Below are 16,205 nucleotides of genomic sequence, written 5' to 3'. Positions count from 1 at the left end.
GTTAAATTAACCTCAGTTAATGAAAGAACAAAATGGATGTCAGTACAGGACAGAATATTAAATATTAATATCACAGTTTTAAGAGGCCTGATTCTTAATTATCAACTTTTCAAATTTTTGAACACACATTGTTTAATTTGTATTCTGTGAACTTATTTAGGTTGCATTGCAAAACTCTGCAATACAACCAAATTTCAGAACCTAAAAATGCATAAAATCAAGATCTAGTGTAACTCAACCAATGCTCACAACCATTTTAAAATCACATCTGATTCAAAATTGCCAAGGGACACATTCTAGGCTCAGTGGTGAATTTAAGAAAGAAATAGCTCCTTTTACTTCAAACCAAGTTTGTTTTACACCAATACAGACAAAACATTTTTAGCTGTAATCTAGAAGCTGTTGATGCTGAATAGTACAGATGCCTCTAAGATCAAGTCGTAAAAGTGAGCTACTTTTAGAAAAGAATCCAGTTGAATAAGCCTTTTTACTTCCAACTTCAGATGTCATCTGCCTTAGCTGTGCAAACCATACAGAATTACAGAATGGGTCAGGTTGGAACAGTCCACAGTGGGTCATCTGGTCCAACCTCTCTGCTCAAGCAGGGTCGTCCTAGAGCACATTGCACAGAATTGCGTCCAGACAGTTCTGGAATATCTCCTGTGAGGGAGACTCCCTGACCTCTCTGGGCAATCTGTTCTAGTGCCTGGTCACCCCCTCATAGTAAAGAAGCTCTTTCTCATATTCAGGTGGAACTTTCTGTCCATCAGTTTCTGCCCATTGCCTCTTATCCTATTGCTCAGCACCACTGAGCAGAGTCAGGCTCCATCCTCCTGACACCCTCCCTTCAGGTACTTATAGACACTGATGAGGTCTCCTCTCAGTCACCTCTTCGAGGTCAAACAGGTTCAACTCCCTCAGCCCCTTCCTCACAAGAGATGCTCCAGGCCCTTACTCATGGTTGTCACCTGACATGCAGCATGTTATACCTCAGTGTTCGTGCTGATCGCTGCTTTTCCTTACTTAGATCATTGTAATTTCTTAGAGAGGACTTCTAAAGTGACATGCAAAGCTGCCTAAGATACTAATGCTTCAAAACCTTGAATTCCCATCTTCCATTTTTAAAGTTACATATTTCTCAATTGACAGGTCAGTGACAACCTCCATGCAGGAAGATTCTTCACTCTTAAAGCTGTTCCAGCAAAATGCTTGCAACCGAGTTGAACAACTACAAGAGGCAAGTGGTAGAAATTTTCTTTAGTCTGTTCAGTATGATTCAAAGGAATTGCATCTGATGTGCCTTTTTTTTCTTGTATTTGATATTTAAGTACCTGAAGTTTCTTCTTTCAATGAATACAGGAGTTTGCCCTTTCTTACAATAATGTGTTTCCTGGTTAGAGGTTTGTGGCCTTTCAGTACCTGCTTTAACAAAAGACTGCTCTGTTAGAGGGCTTCCTCCCCTACTTTTCCTTTTTTTTTTCTCCAGTGCTTTTTGTACTAGAAAGCTTGATATGAAGGATGCCCCTGTATCAACCTAAACCAGGTCAAGAAACCAAGTTATTCAATGTGAAGAAACAGGGTTTTATTCATGCCTAAAAGTTGCATATTGCTTTCAGGAAACAAAAGAGGACCTTTGATCATCATTCATTAAGAACTGCAAGTAAAATTAATCATACATCTAAAGGTTTAGCACTTATCTGCCTAGGACCCCTAAAGAAGAAAAAGAAAATAATATGGAATATTTTGCCTATTGCATCTCTAGTGAAAATGAAGCTGTTGACTAGTCTAGACAGTTGTGATGCCTAACTTTTAAGACGCTAAAGAAGAGATTAATTTTATCTCAATTGACCAAACAACAGCACTTTGTAACTGCCTGGTGCGCAGCAAAAAGAATGACCTTCACTCTAACCAGTGAGTTCCAGTTCCCACCAGTTAGGGAAATTAAGGATTTTTAAACCAGTTAGACACTGCCTGGCCAGGTTACTCATTATGTACCTTGTTCCCTTAGGCTCTTTTTCAAGCTCTGGAGAACAGAGAAGAAAACTGTTATGCCCACTATGTGGAACATTTCAGTACAGCACCACCTTTTTTTTTTTTTTCATTTAAAGTCAAAATGCAAAATGCCTTTTTCCTCCCCCGTTCTCATCTTACGGCCAGCTCAGACGGCAGACGTTGGTTTAGAGAGAAGAGATTGGACTTCTGGTGAAATAAAGGACAAGTGCAAAAGTTCCCTTGGTCAAAGTAAGCGTGGAGAAAAATCCAGTATAGAGCACAAGTCTGCCAGGAGAACTTAAAAGGTAAGTTTATACAATGGGGGGGGAGAAAGAGAAAGGGAGTTTTCTGCTCATACTCAACTGATGAGTACATTTGAAACTGAGCACTGTCTTACTAACTTTTTTGCAATGGGTGTTTGGATTTTTATGTTAGTCGTAGATACAGATGAAGGAGAGAAATCTGTATAATAAACCTATTAAAGACACTTATACACCCATTAACTGTCTTTTCACTAGTCCTGGGACTAGTCAAGAACCTAGAAAATTTATGCCTTGGGACATCCAAGAATTAAAGATTGACTAGTCAGTACCTCTAAATGCTTATAAACATCTCTGTGCAGCAAAAAGCAAGTTTAAAGGAAACACAGTGTAAAAGTAAAAAGAGATCTATACTACATCTGTGAGTGGTAACTGCAACACAAACAAGGAAAAAAACAAACTAGCTTTTGAGACAACAGCTTGTATTTCAGCAGTCTCACCAGAGGCTGAGGCAAAGCAGCTGAAGTTACTGCAGTTAGTTATGCCTTCACTGCATTGCTTTCCAAACAGACTAAATTAAGAAATCATACTTAAGATGTCTGTTCTATAAATATCTCTGTTTCCATTTAAATGCACATGTAGCCCATTTGAAATATCTCCTGTGACAAATTGTTTAATTGAAATATGCATGGAGCAGGTAGAAAAAAAAATACCAGTCTCCAGAGAGGAACAAAGTTAGACAGGGAAATCTTCCCAAATTTTACCAAGATCTTACAGTACTTTTTTTTGCAAGCAACTACATAACAGAATTATGTATCTTGATTACATTTTGTGTTGGAAATGTCTGTATTGCTTTGATATGGGACAGAATCGTTAAAAAAGAAAAAGAGGGGATTCATTCCCAAATCTGGTAGCGTATCACACAGACAGGTGTGCCTGCACAAGAGGGCAGAGGAGCAAAAATAAATCACAGGAGCAGGCAAGACTACCTTAAAAATAAAGCAGCTTCTTGTCAATTTATTGCAGGTTCATATTATTTTTTTCTGAGGCCAAATAGGCAGCAGTAAGTGCCTGCTGGATGCATTCAGTCCCAGCTAAAGAGACATACCGCTTAAACCTCAGAGATTTCCCCACCCCCCAGTAAGGTAAAAATCACAAGAGTTGCAATTTCTTTAAGCACAAACTACTAATTTACTTGGAACCATTCCCAACGAACATCAGAGGATTGCCTCATTGAAGAAAATAGAGGGGTTTGAGACAAAACTACAACATTATGATTTAATGAAAAAAAAAAAAAAAGAGGTGTCTCTCCTTTATGTTTGAGAGACAAAGACATGAGATCTCTTTCCTTTCTAAAGAAACTGTTAGTGAAAGGGTCTGGATTGAGTATGCAAGAGGATGCAAGTATTCTGTGTCAAACTGCTGGCTTCCTTACCAGAACTGTAAAATAAGGTTCAGGAAAACACCTTGAGCCTTACAAATTCTGGACGGTTGTTTTTTTTTAAGCCAGGTACTTACCCACATTATTCTATTGAAAAGAAAAATTCTTCCGGATTAAGAGAGAAAGAATGCCAATTTAATTGCACTTCTGTTTCTTGGACCAGAGAAAATTCAGGAACTTTATCCTAGCACTACTTTAAAGGAAAACAGAAACTTCACAGTGAGACAATGTAGGCAGTACAGACAAGCATCTTGCAAACAGCAGACTCACGCAGCAGTGCTATCGTCCAAGATGTGAAGCAACAATAAGTGCCTGGGCCAAAAAATGTCTCATCTCTGGAAGGAACTTCTGTCTTTAGATCAGAATTCTAGATCTTTGCTTATCAAACCGTATTATTTAAACAAAAATCTGCTTCCAACTCTGAGGGAAGACCCTGAACCAAAGAGGTAAAGCACAACTCAGTACTCTGAGAAATCCTAGCAAACACCCCAACCCAATGCTGCAGTATCTGGGCATCAGCCAGAGGAATCCTTATCACAAAAGGTGTAAGGTTAAAATGCAATGCAGCTAAAGGCACCCCCTAAAAAAAGAGACCAACACAAAGCCAAAATGTGAGATAAGAATATAAACTGGTACTAGCAAGTCCAGTTCTGAGAGGACATCCTGGGCATTGAGACACCTTTTACAGGATCCTGTCCTAAGCAATAGCAAGGATTTAAGCTAATAGAGCAACTCTGCTTTTTACTAAGCATAACAGTTACTACAAGGAGGGTGAGAGAAATCAATTAATTTAAATATATATCGTCTGCTGCACATTTTAATCTGATTGCCTTTGGGGTTTCAGTGGTTTTTAAGCTCCCATATGGCATGATCTTTCGTGACTTTCAACAGTAGACCATTCTTATTGTTCTTCCCTCTGATCTCTGTGTATGCATCCAGATAAAATAATCCTTACAACTTAAGGCACAGCAGGACTATAGCTGCCACCTCAAAACATCCCCAAACATGCCTAGGAAAGTAGCATATGAAGGGGTTGAAAAGGAGATGCTAAACATCTTCCAGAAACCAAATTCACCTTCTAACATACATTAGAATGAAATGTGTTGATAAGCAGTGCTGGATTTCCCTACGTAGGTGTTTTCTGGCTCTACTTTGTTATTGTTAGTTCCCACACTGTCCTTTCAAGTACTAAATTTCTCAACTGGTTCACCCTTCACCCGCAACTGTAGACATGGTCTAAACTTCTGAAGTCTGCTTTGAAATGAAAGAAAATCTTATATTCTTTAACAGGGGGCAAAGGACAAGCACAGAAAACTATATGGTTCTTTTTCACCTTGGTTCACAGAGCGGTAAAAAGAACACCAAGAGTATTTTATTTCACATTCATGACACAGGTCTGAATAATTTCCACATTATAGAACACTGAATTCTCCATTATCAGTTAAGGCAGGTTTGTGTTTGAATTCGAGATAATACTGTCTTTTCCTTCATTGAAAGCATTCCTTGAAAGTTATTCAAGTTTTGTTTGTGGTTGATTTTGTTTTGTTTTAAACAAACTGCTTTGCAACTACAATGGAATAAACAAACCCAAATATATCAAAGCACGGGGCCTTTCATCCTCTGCCTAGAAGCACATAAATGTACATTTCATTTTCTCTACCTTCCTGTCCTTACTCCCTAAGTAAATCTTAGAAGCTCTCAAGCAGCAAATGAAACAGCAGGAAAAAAGTCAACAACTAAATTCAATCTGTGAACCATCAGCAGCAGAGGACAACAGAAGGTGGTGTTGGACAGGCCAAAAAACTACCAGTGTTTCTCATCCACTTAGAATTCCAACAGTCAACCAAAAACAATGGGGAGAAAGGAGCATCAAGCAAAATAAACAATTGGTAAGTTGAACCCTGGTAAGGCTCTACACAACTTTTTCTGCTACAAGCCTCTACAAAGCTTTCCAATTGCTAAGTACTTCAAAGACCAGGGAAAAGACTTGGGAATTTCCAAGCTGAGATAATCTCAACAGCTGATTCTCACCAACAGCCTAGTTCCTAGCACTTTTTAAGGAACGGGCAGGACAGTTACATCAGGCATCAATTCTGAGAAAAAGTGCCCATCCAAATTATACTGCTTTGCCTCCGGCCAATGTACATCTATAAGCAAAGTAAAAGGTACCACTAAGACTGTTTTGGTAAGATACTCCAGTGTTCTTTCACTGATCCAAACCACCTTCAGATCAGATTATGCTGTAAGCTGAGTAAAAGCTAGACTTTAGCCTAGTTCTTCATCTCTATTTAAAAAATTACAGATAAATCCACCAACATTAAAAAAAAACCCAAGCAAAAACACACCAACAAAAAATCCTAACAAAAACGAATCCCTCTGTGTGTGCATATGTGTATATAAAAACTTACTGTAGCATCTGTTCAAAAAAACCAAAATTACTATTTATGCCTTATTTCTTCCTCCTTCTGTGCTCCTCCAATATTTCCCTTCAGACAAGGGACAGTCTTCTATTTCACCTGCAGAATTCATTAATTCCGATGTGAAGACCCTTCCTTCCACAGCTGTAAGTCAGTAATTATATTTGCCTTTTATTCCTGATGCCTCACACTATAAGAAAGAACTTTATTTTTCCAAAGCCAAGCAAGTTCTTTTTTAAATCTGCAACTTCTCCAAGTTAATACACACAAAAAAGACTTAAGAGGAATTCATTTGTGCATCAGAGAAAGAGGTAAGTCTGGGTTTTTTTCCTTCCTTCACACACGCACAGGTGTTCTGAGAAATCCAGTGCAAGTTTTTCCTTCCCCAAGCAGCCACCTCACTACTTGAATGCTCAGATGAGAAGGTTCAACATATTTGTTTTACTGCACTGGAGTAGTCCTCACAATGCTGCTGTGGAGACCACAAAGTAAATCTAGCCACCACCATACTGCACATTTCTAGCACTATAGTTCTGCTTCCTATGTTCAAGGTCTGTAGGTTCCCCTTAGCTTAGTCAGAGGGGCCAACTCAAATTCCTTGCTTGCCTTCTCAGCCTTATTTGGTTTCACCCACAATGCCTCCAGCACCACCACTACACTTACCAGCACTTACCTTCTGCTATTTATCTAGTTTTTCCACTGCATTGTTATAAGAAGAACCCCCAACACACTGAGTTGCTGAGGGCCACTCAGAATTCAAATTATAAAAATCACTCTGGGTAACAATTTATGATCTGCCCTGGCAGGCAGCTAAGCCAAACTGCTCTGAATCTGTGATCCAGCTTTATTACAGAGAATAGTTACCAGCTAATCTTCAAGACTGATATAGTTCCACCATCTCCCCAATGGCTTAGAAAATAATCTGTTATTATTCTAATGTGTTTTGTTGTTTGGTTTGGGTTGCTGGTTTTTTCTATTTTTTTTTTAAACCCTATGTAATACCTTCTACTATAGTGAAAGAAGAATATGAACAGATGCAAAATTTTATTTGCATTCACATATTTTACACAGCCTTCTGACAGATGTTTGGTGAGTTCAACCATGCTGTAACTTCCCACCCATCCCAAAAAAACCTCTATTCAGCTTTTTTTTTTCCCCCATACACACTCACACAGTGCTGGTGCTACCCAGCTGTACTCCTTTGCTGCTGACAGTAGTAGCTTTAGACTCAGTAGTGAGGAGGGACTTACACTGGTCACTCGGCGGTAGATCTGCGCAGCATTTTGGCACTCGGAATAAGGATACTCAGACGTGGCCATCTCTAGCATACACATCCCAAAAGCATATACATCAACGGATTCATCATATTTCTCCTCATACATCTCGGGGGCCATGAACTCTGGGGTACCTTAAATTAAAAGAACGATTCAGACTCTAAATGTCTCAAAGCGAGCAGAGGCTGCTGGCGTTACTCACCGCAGGAGGGAGCGGATGGGCAGACCTGTGAGACAAGAGAAAGTGGAGGCAAAAAGAAGAGGGAGGAAACCCTTAGTGACTCTGTTGCATCAACACACTCTGTGAGTCTTCCATTGCAAGGCCTTTGTGGAATAAGAATGGCGTGAAAGGACTGATGCAAGTCCTGGCTTAGGTATGTGAGTTGATACAAGTATCAAAACAGACTGGATTAGCCTGAAATCAAATGGGATGGGTAGGGGATAAGAAGAGGGAAAACTGTAGACTAGCCATAGGCTGCAAACCAAATACTAAGGAGAGTTAAGACACTTACCTTTTCTCCTTGTAAGAAAGGAGGCACATTAAACCTTGTTTCGAAAATTACCCGACTGCCCTCTGCTGCAAAAGAAGTAGTACTGGTAAGAGCCCACAGCTAGTCTCTGACCTGGTGCTCTCCATCTACTTTTTGAAGTAGAATGGTTCAGGTAAGGCCTTGCAATGAAAAACTCCGTAGTTACAAATACAAATCTCCATGAAAAGAGGATAAAAGGTAATTTTCTGCAAAGGCCACTCACCAGAGCCCTTTTCTTCATATACTTACCTTCCCACCTGCAGTATATTTATAGGTCTACTGCAGATACAGGCATTAGTGAGGGACATCCTACAGTCAAAAATACTCAGAAATACAGAGAGATTGAGTTACAGGCATAGAGCGTGAGATTCAACAAGTCCCATTTAAATAGTGTGCAGAAAATTATTGCCCAGTGAAGCATCACAGCAACCCCTCTGTAAACAAAGAGGTTGCATTGTTTGATCAGATTTACTTTAAGCCAGAGATGTAAGTTCGCTTTTTGTAAATTTAAGCACAGAATTATTTCCTGCAGACACCAGATTCAAGACAACTTACAGGTCATTCTATAGCCACGTTGCTTGTTTTCATCACACTAAACCAAAAAAAGAGAATGTACTTGCAGCCATTTATCCAAAGGCTAACCATTACTAGATAACTAGATGGTAGTTTTGCAATGATAAATTTGAGAATATGACAAGTATGCTTCAGAAATTATTATTTTTTTAAACTATACTTCGCTTTCCTGTTAATATTTTGACCTGGTTAAGAAGCAGGAAATATTTCAGCGACAGCTTGCAGGACAATTTACAGGTATAGACCATTGATCCCATCTAGGAATCTGGCATAGGACTGTTGAGTAATGCTGCGTTTTAGCAAGCTCTAAATATTGAAAGTGAGAACAACTTCATTCCCTGCAGTCTCTTCACCCAACTATAAAAACAAAGCTGATAAAACCAATTCTTTTAAGAATTCACAAGAAAGACCCTTGTTTCTGCTTACTCACAATCCGTAAGAGGTTTAATATGAACCCCTGGTGACAATAAAAAAAAAAATTTGGCTCTAAAAACTAATGCTACACTGAATATCAAAGTGTTGTTTGGTCACCAAAATGCACTTGTACACTTCTTGAAGCATCATCATATCAAAGCTGAGACTTATAAGTAGTCAAGAGTGGTTTTATCAACAATGTTGCACTAAACTGTTGGGCAGGACAAGGACTCTGTATTCCAAAATACTTAATGTTAATATACAAATATCAAAAGCACAACCAAAATTTCAACATGTAATCGCATCAGGGACACAGAATGACCTCAGCAACCAAGAAACAAAGCCTACACATTTTTTGGCTTTGACCCTGTACCTTTGCAACCATATTTTTATGGAAAGCTCTTAAAAGGCTCAGCAGCCTCCAATACAGGAGAGGCTTACCTATCACACTTTTGGCAAAAGAAGCTCGTTTCAGGGTTGCCAGACCGAGGTCTCCAATCTTGACTGATCCAGTGGGGCCAGTAATGAAGATGTTGTCACATTTTAAGTCTCTATGAATAATGGGAGGAGTGCGTGTATGTAGAAATTGTAAGCCTTTCAGTATCTGACGGCACCAGCTTCGTAGTACTTTAATTTTCATCACTTTAAATCTTTTCAAATACCTAATGAAAAAAGTAACAATAGGTTACCAACTTAGTAGATTCTGCTAACAGGCAGTAGATAAAACTATGCCATTTGATGTTTGGAAGCAAAGTAACAGTAATTAAAGACATGCACAAATTTAAACTTCACCTTCCATTTTAAAATCTACCTGGGCGTTTCAAGACTTCAGAGGAGCTAAAGATGATTCCTCCTTCTAAAACCCACCCCCTTTTCTTGTATACAGGGAACTAATGATTAAAGATAAATGTGAAAAGCTTAACATATAGCTAATAACTCATCTGCATACAAAATCATCCTATGGTAATTAGATAGTTGGCTTGCTAAGTTTCAAGGCATTGCTTCCATAACAGAGAATTCAAGGTTAATGACTTACAGCAATACTTTATCTATTTAATTGCCTAAACAGTTACAACCTTTATCTTGATTTATTATAACTGGGTGAGGGGGTGGGTCACTAGATGCAAAACACTAATACCAACAACTAAGTACAGAGTTGGGGCAAGCTGCAAGAGCTCTGAAGTCATTACTCCTTCCCTCTCAGCAGCAGTCCAAGCACTCTGGTCAAGGTTTCCATATTACACTTTAAATCTGCTTCAAATTTACTTGTGGAGTTGTCAAGCAAATGGGAAATTCTTGGAGATTGCTTCCCTGGTGCAGGACAGGGTTTGATCACCTGAATCTGACTGGTACTGCTCATTACTTCAAAACTACAGCCAGCCACGGACAGGGCAGAGAAATCTTTAAAAAGGCTCTGCCAAATAATCGAGGTGGAAGAGTTAATACATAAAGTCAGTACTCCCTCACAGTTAGAACGTGACCCAACCTTAACAGTTCTATCTTGCCACGCTTTGAAATCCCATTTCAGAAGAGTCAAATTTCATACCAAAAATATTTTCCAATGCTTGTAACCTAAGACTGTGATCTTATTCTATGACTTAACTTCAACAGATTAGAGATGCCACAAGGTGAATAACCTTATGACAGCATTCAAGTGCTTTCCAGCAGTGTTTTCTCACAACCTCTCTTTGGGTAACACAATTTGAAGTGAAGAGCTGTTTTCTTCCTTTTGAAGAAGTACAGGCTGAGATACATTCAGGAGAAAGGAAGTAGCACGCTCTGTAGAGCAAGGACTTTATTCTTATTCAGCCAATGTTACTCAGTCAAAGTCTCAGATAAAGACCAGTTTCACAGTATTGCAAGACTGGTAGTAAATTCTGTGACCAGCATGGAGTCTAGCAACTACAATCTTCAACTAACAGCAAGCAGTGTTCAATTATTCTGTGGTAGTGTTCAGTCTACTCTGTACAACCACTTAATCAGGAGATAAAGTCTGGATGAAATCACTTGAATCAACGCCAACATAAAAATGCAATGTATTAATCCCTTTTACTTTCATTTCTCCAGTTCAAAAGAAGATCTGAAAAAATCAAGTTGGTAGCAATAATCCTGCTGTGAAAATAGATCTGTAAAAGCAAGTGGGACACAGTTCCAGAGGAAATCAAGTCTTAGAATATAAAGACAGGCAGGGAAAAAGCCAAGCCAAGGAAGGAGACAAACTGAAGGAGGTTCTGAATCACATCAGCTACCACTTGAATTCTTGCTATTGACACAACCCTCATTCATCTCTCTTGAGCCTGATCCAAAGATCACATGGTAGGGGTACTTCAGTTCAGCATCTGGAATCCCTAATTACATTCTTGGTTTCAAATATGCTTGCCTACTGCCAGCTCCTCACTGTTAAAGGACCTGGGTCCAACCATCATCCAGCATCCCACAGTGCTGCCGTCAGTTTTCCACAACACTGTCCTGAACTAAGTCACATGTTACTTAAGGCAGAAACCAATTTAAAACAGAAGCACATATAAAAACATAAAGATACACAGACAACCCTACTAGCCAGTATGTTTTCAATTTTCCTAATATCGTTGGATAACTCAGGCTTGAAGAGACCTCAGGAGGTTTCTAGTCTAAGTTTCTGCAATTACCTACAGCATCTGAGCTCAAGGAGCTATAGAAATCCCTACTGAATTAGCAGAGGTAGTTATGAAGGTACGTGCCCTACCAGAGAGCTGACACATTCATTTAAAGCGGATCAGGAACACACACTAGACATACTTTTATCCAGACCTTAGACAAAACCAATGGCTGAGACCCAAGTCAGATTAAACACTGTTGTCTTCATTAATAGTATAATTAAAATTTCAAATAGGAAACTCCATTTTTCCAAATATTTTAATTCCATGATAGCATACAATATCAGAAAGCAGTCTTATTCTTTACAAAAATTCAGTTGTAAAACTTTTCCATTCATATACAGAATTTCGGGGATTTTCCCTCGTGCAAAATTAGAAAACTGCCCAGACAGCATCTGAAAACAAGGAGTCCACAAAATTTTAACATTATTTCTGGGTATTTATGTATCAATGTATACAAATACAAAAAACTATGAGAGAAAATTTACTTTAAGATGTCTCTACACTTCACTTTTTTACATCAACTGACAACAATGTCTATGTCCCAAGTCTCAAAATGAGGAAAGTAACACTTTTATAAAATGAAGGTAATGTAAAAATACTGAAAAAAAAAAGGATATGGAAGTAATACTCAGTCAGCCAAATATCATAAGCTAATACAAGTGTGCAGTGTAAATTTAGGAATGTGACACAAACACGTGAAATACTTAATGATATTAAATTTGGCACACCAGAAATTTCCCATATTTATAGTTTACCTGTTGTCAAGTCTCAAGTGAAGTGGGCAAGCATAAACTAAATCACAATTATAACACAAGCTATGCAAGAGTGGGGAAAAAAACCCACCCAGAACTTTACAGCTTAGAAGATCTTTGATTAAACAACCTGTTACTTCTTTCTGGATAAAATAAAAATACTTTCATACTTCAAAGCATAAAATAATCCTATAGACAGCAAATCTGAGGTGTTTCGTCCTACCAACACCCTACTTTATAATTGCCTATTACTACTTTATCATCTCACTTATGCCACCACATAACAAGCCAATCTACATATTAAAATCTGTGAGAGGGATAAAGGAGTAAGAAAGGCCGGAAAAAAACTAAATCTAACACTAATGTTTAGCATAAAATTAAGTATCTTTATTTAAAGGCATCTTTACAGAGCTGCTTACTTTTTTACTGCTCTGAAAACAGCACATGAAGCAACAGATCTATTATTTTATCTGAAATACCCTAAACAACCTTCAAAATATCTTCACTGAACATAAGGATAAAGAATGTTGCGGTATCCTTAGTCCTCCAGTACTATTTTAAGAGACAAACACTTCCCTGTAATTGCAGCCCAGACTCCCAAAGAGCCATTTTTTTTTCCCTCTTTAAGAATGTCCATTTGTGGCTATCAATAAGCATCATAAAAACACAAGACATTCACGGGCTATTTTAACCAAATAGACGGCAAATTGTTTCCAGCTCCCACAGCCTGCTTACACATTTAGGATTTGAATGCCTCTCCAAGACTTAAATGGGCACTGAAAGAAGACAGCGACCCACAACCCGTTTATCCCAAAAGCTGGCAGTTCTATTTCCAGCAAGGAACAGTGACTGGGTGCCGGCAGCGTGAGTTCGCTGTGAGCCCCCGCGGGCCCCGCGCACCACTAGAGGCCCTCGCAGCAGCTCCATTTCCTGCACTCTGCTTTTAACACTGCCTTAAAGACACACCCAGGGTCACTCAGCTGTCTCACAGGTTGGAGCTGCAGGCACCTGCATACTTTGATTTTTGTTAGGTACGGCTTCACCAAGCTTCAGCTAAACAAATAGGTAAATAGGCGGTGAATTTTTTTCCTTTTTACGTATTATTTGCACTGCTCTAACATCCAAAGCCTCCCAAAAGAGATGCATTAATTCGTACTTTGAACTTTACAAACCACCTCATGCTAAATGGAAGGCAGCTGGAGAGGAAAAAGAAAAATTCTGAGAAGTGAAAAGAGAGTATTGTCTTCCTAGGGTCTTAAAATCCAGAAGTTTTCTGTATACGCTTACTAGGACATCACAGAGAAGAACCTGAGAAGCCTCTTCAACAAGAATGTTCCTACAGGACATTAGCCCTCAGCAAAAGGGCTCTGTTCTTACGTATTCTGAAATATCATCTATTTCTAGGGCTCTGATTCTGTGCTAATGAAGCTTAAACACTTTGACATGTCTTAATTTACTTACGTTTTCAGTGTTCCAGACGTCATTAGTTCCGTCACAAGAACAATACACTTTTTTCCTTTGACTGTAGACTCCCAGGAATCATAGAACCTGACAATATTGGGATGCTGAAGCCCTTTCAGCATCCCAGCTTCCTCTTTAAATCGTTGTCGCTCTGACTTGGACAGTTTCCGATCCTAATGAAAAAGAAAAGGTGCATCAGAAAGCTTTGCTTGATTTTCTTATTCAGAGAAGCAGTAACTTGAAAAACAGTTGAGTACACACAAGAATCAGCTTTCTTAAATGCCATTTAGCTCACAATTATCTTCAAAATATGCTATCTTGAGCACATTCTATTACAGTCTTTTTACAATGTATTGTTCCTTACAATCCTATTGCTCTTGGAGTTAAGAACTGCAAGTCTGTAGATTAACTCCTCCTCCTGTCTCCTCTTCTCTTACTCTTAATAAATTTAGTCACTGCCTTGAGCTGGAAAGGGCATGTACCGTTTTGAACATTTCAGTGTTTGAGGATAAAATCAGATCATTTAAAGCATGTTGTACACAACAATAATCTTCCATCATTCCTATGTATCCAGCCCACTGGTAACACATGGCATTAGCCCTCCATACAGGGGGTAGAGCATCAAACCTCTCTAACATACAGTATGTACGTGTAACTGTAAATAATCAAGTAAATGAGCTGGTGTTTCTTTGATTAAAAGCAGAAGCTCATGATTGAGCAAGTTTCCTGTAATCTCACATCAACAAAAACATAACTCCCACTAGAGACAGAAAGCAACCTTTTGGCCAGAAGACAGACCATGAAAAAGCATTCCTGGACAATACTATTGCATTACCTACCAACAACTGGCTATCAGAGGTTGCCAGGACTCCAAGCTATTACCCCAATAAGCAGCACATATCACAGGGAAGACAGTCTCCTTGTGCCATTCAGTATTCTCAGCTCACCAGTGCATTACCAGTCAAATCCACTGACTGACGTAAATTGGATCCATATGCAGTTTGCATTAAAAAAAACCCATTTCAAGATATCCTTAAAGCCAAGAATTTTAGAGTCATTGTTTCTAACAGTTGTTTAGCAACAACCAGTGACCTATTTGTCAAATCTGAGTAATAAATTTAAGTCACTTGATTTCATATTTTCTTTTCAATTAAAAGGAGGCTGCAAAACCATGCAGGGTTTACTTACACTCCTACTGTCCTCTAGGCAGTAACTCTTCTTCCTTTGCTTACAGGTAATGTGTTTTCTCGATACAATTCAGCCATGCTAATATCTAAACCATTCTGTATTCACTTAGATCATTAACTTTTCCTAAGAGGTTCACAGAGTATCTTGGGGCACGGACAAACTTCATTTCCAGATGAAACTCCAATTTTCACAAGTGCACAAGCCCCCCAGGGGAAAGTTTGAAAATAGATTTGAAATTATCTCAGAAATCAGGTTCTTATCGGTGTCTATGAACGTCAATCACTCACATGCCTTTACAATTCCTAGGAAGATGCTAAATCCTTAAGTCTCACAAATTTAATCTACAGATATCAAAAGCATTCAATCCTGCAACTATTTCACACTGCAGAAATCAGCACTACCACCCCTTCTCACTCTTTCATAAAGATATTTGCAAAACTTTCGATATAACATGTTTGCAGAAACACTCCACGAATGTTTGAGTATTCCTGTCTGCTTAGGTGTTGGAGGGGTTAATATGTAATTAGTACTTCCATTTGAGCTGCCTTACCCATCTAATAGCTTTCCTTTAATTAACATAACAGGGCTGCACAAGTTCTGTTCAAAACCACTCAATTCTAACTGCTTCCAACTGCTGTGCAACAGAAAAACAGTGAGTTGCAATATGTACAGCAGACCATACACACGTGCTTCTAAGAGACAATGCTTCAAACAACACAAAAATCACAAAAACATCATCTTATGGTAGAATAAAGCAGTATTTTCAGTCTCTGCACTTGACCCATACAATCCACATAGAACTACTTTATAGCTATAAATCCAGCTGTTATATATGGTCATTACACAAAAAAAGCTGCAATAATTACTTTTATGTCACTTTTAAATAGTCACTCTGAGCACCTACATTCATTTTTGTCTGAAACCTAGATTTTAGATACACATTTGGATTAAATTTCCTTTATTCTGTGTGCACTAACAAGTTATCTACAACAAATACTACTAACTAGTTTTAGATTACACTCGACTTAACGTCAAGTGTATTTCATTTCATTCTCATCTTAATCTGTGTAACCTCATCTCCCCTAAGGGCTTGACTCAGTCTCCCTACCCCTGTACTACTGGCCCTAAATAGAAACTAAGTGCTAATCACCCTTATCAATGAACAGCCTCTTAACGGGCACCCACATTTTGACTCATTTCTCTCCCTGGTCACATCTATGGCAGCATCGTGTTCCTGCAAACACAGCTGTGACATTTAACGCGG

At 38.7% G+C, this 16,205-nt stretch overlaps 1 protein-coding gene and 1 long non-coding RNA gene across 11 annotated transcripts in view; one reads left to right on the top strand and one right to left on the bottom strand.

Annotated features, from left to right (window-relative positions):
* The window catches only part of WNK1 (WNK lysine deficient protein kinase 1), a 102,238-nt gene that overhangs the window by 54,911 nt on the left and 31,122 nt on the right, over positions 1-16,205 (bottom strand). For all 10 annotated transcript variants that reach the window (XM_027680678.1, XM_027680675.1, XM_027680682.1 and 7 more), the window contains exons 2-4: positions 13,754-13,926; positions 9,343-9,563; positions 7,361-7,518 (exon numbers count right to left, since the gene is read on the bottom strand). In XM_027680678.1, coding sequence (XP_027536479.1) covers positions 7,361-7,518; positions 9,343-9,563; positions 13,754-13,926 — 552 coding nt within the window. The remainder of the gene's footprint in view (positions 1-7,360; positions 7,519-9,342; positions 9,564-13,753; positions 13,927-16,205) is intronic.
* LOC113966248 lies at positions 1,961-14,470 on the top strand. The gene is made up of 3 exons (XR_003533750.1): positions 1,961-2,297; positions 5,376-5,582; positions 10,969-14,470. It is a non-coding gene; the product is annotated as an uncharacterized LOC113966248 (long non-coding RNA).

This window comes from Neopelma chrysocephalum, unplaced genomic scaffold (genome assembly GCF_003984885.1).
Source record: "Neopelma chrysocephalum unplaced genomic scaffold, ASM398488v2 Primary Assembly neopelma1_59, whole genome shotgun sequence".
Classification (NCBI taxonomy): domain Eukaryota; kingdom Metazoa; phylum Chordata; class Aves; order Passeriformes; family Pipridae; genus Neopelma; species Neopelma chrysocephalum.
The sequence above is the reverse complement of the archived record's forward strand: the minus strand, read 5'-3'. Positions and strand labels throughout refer to the sequence as shown.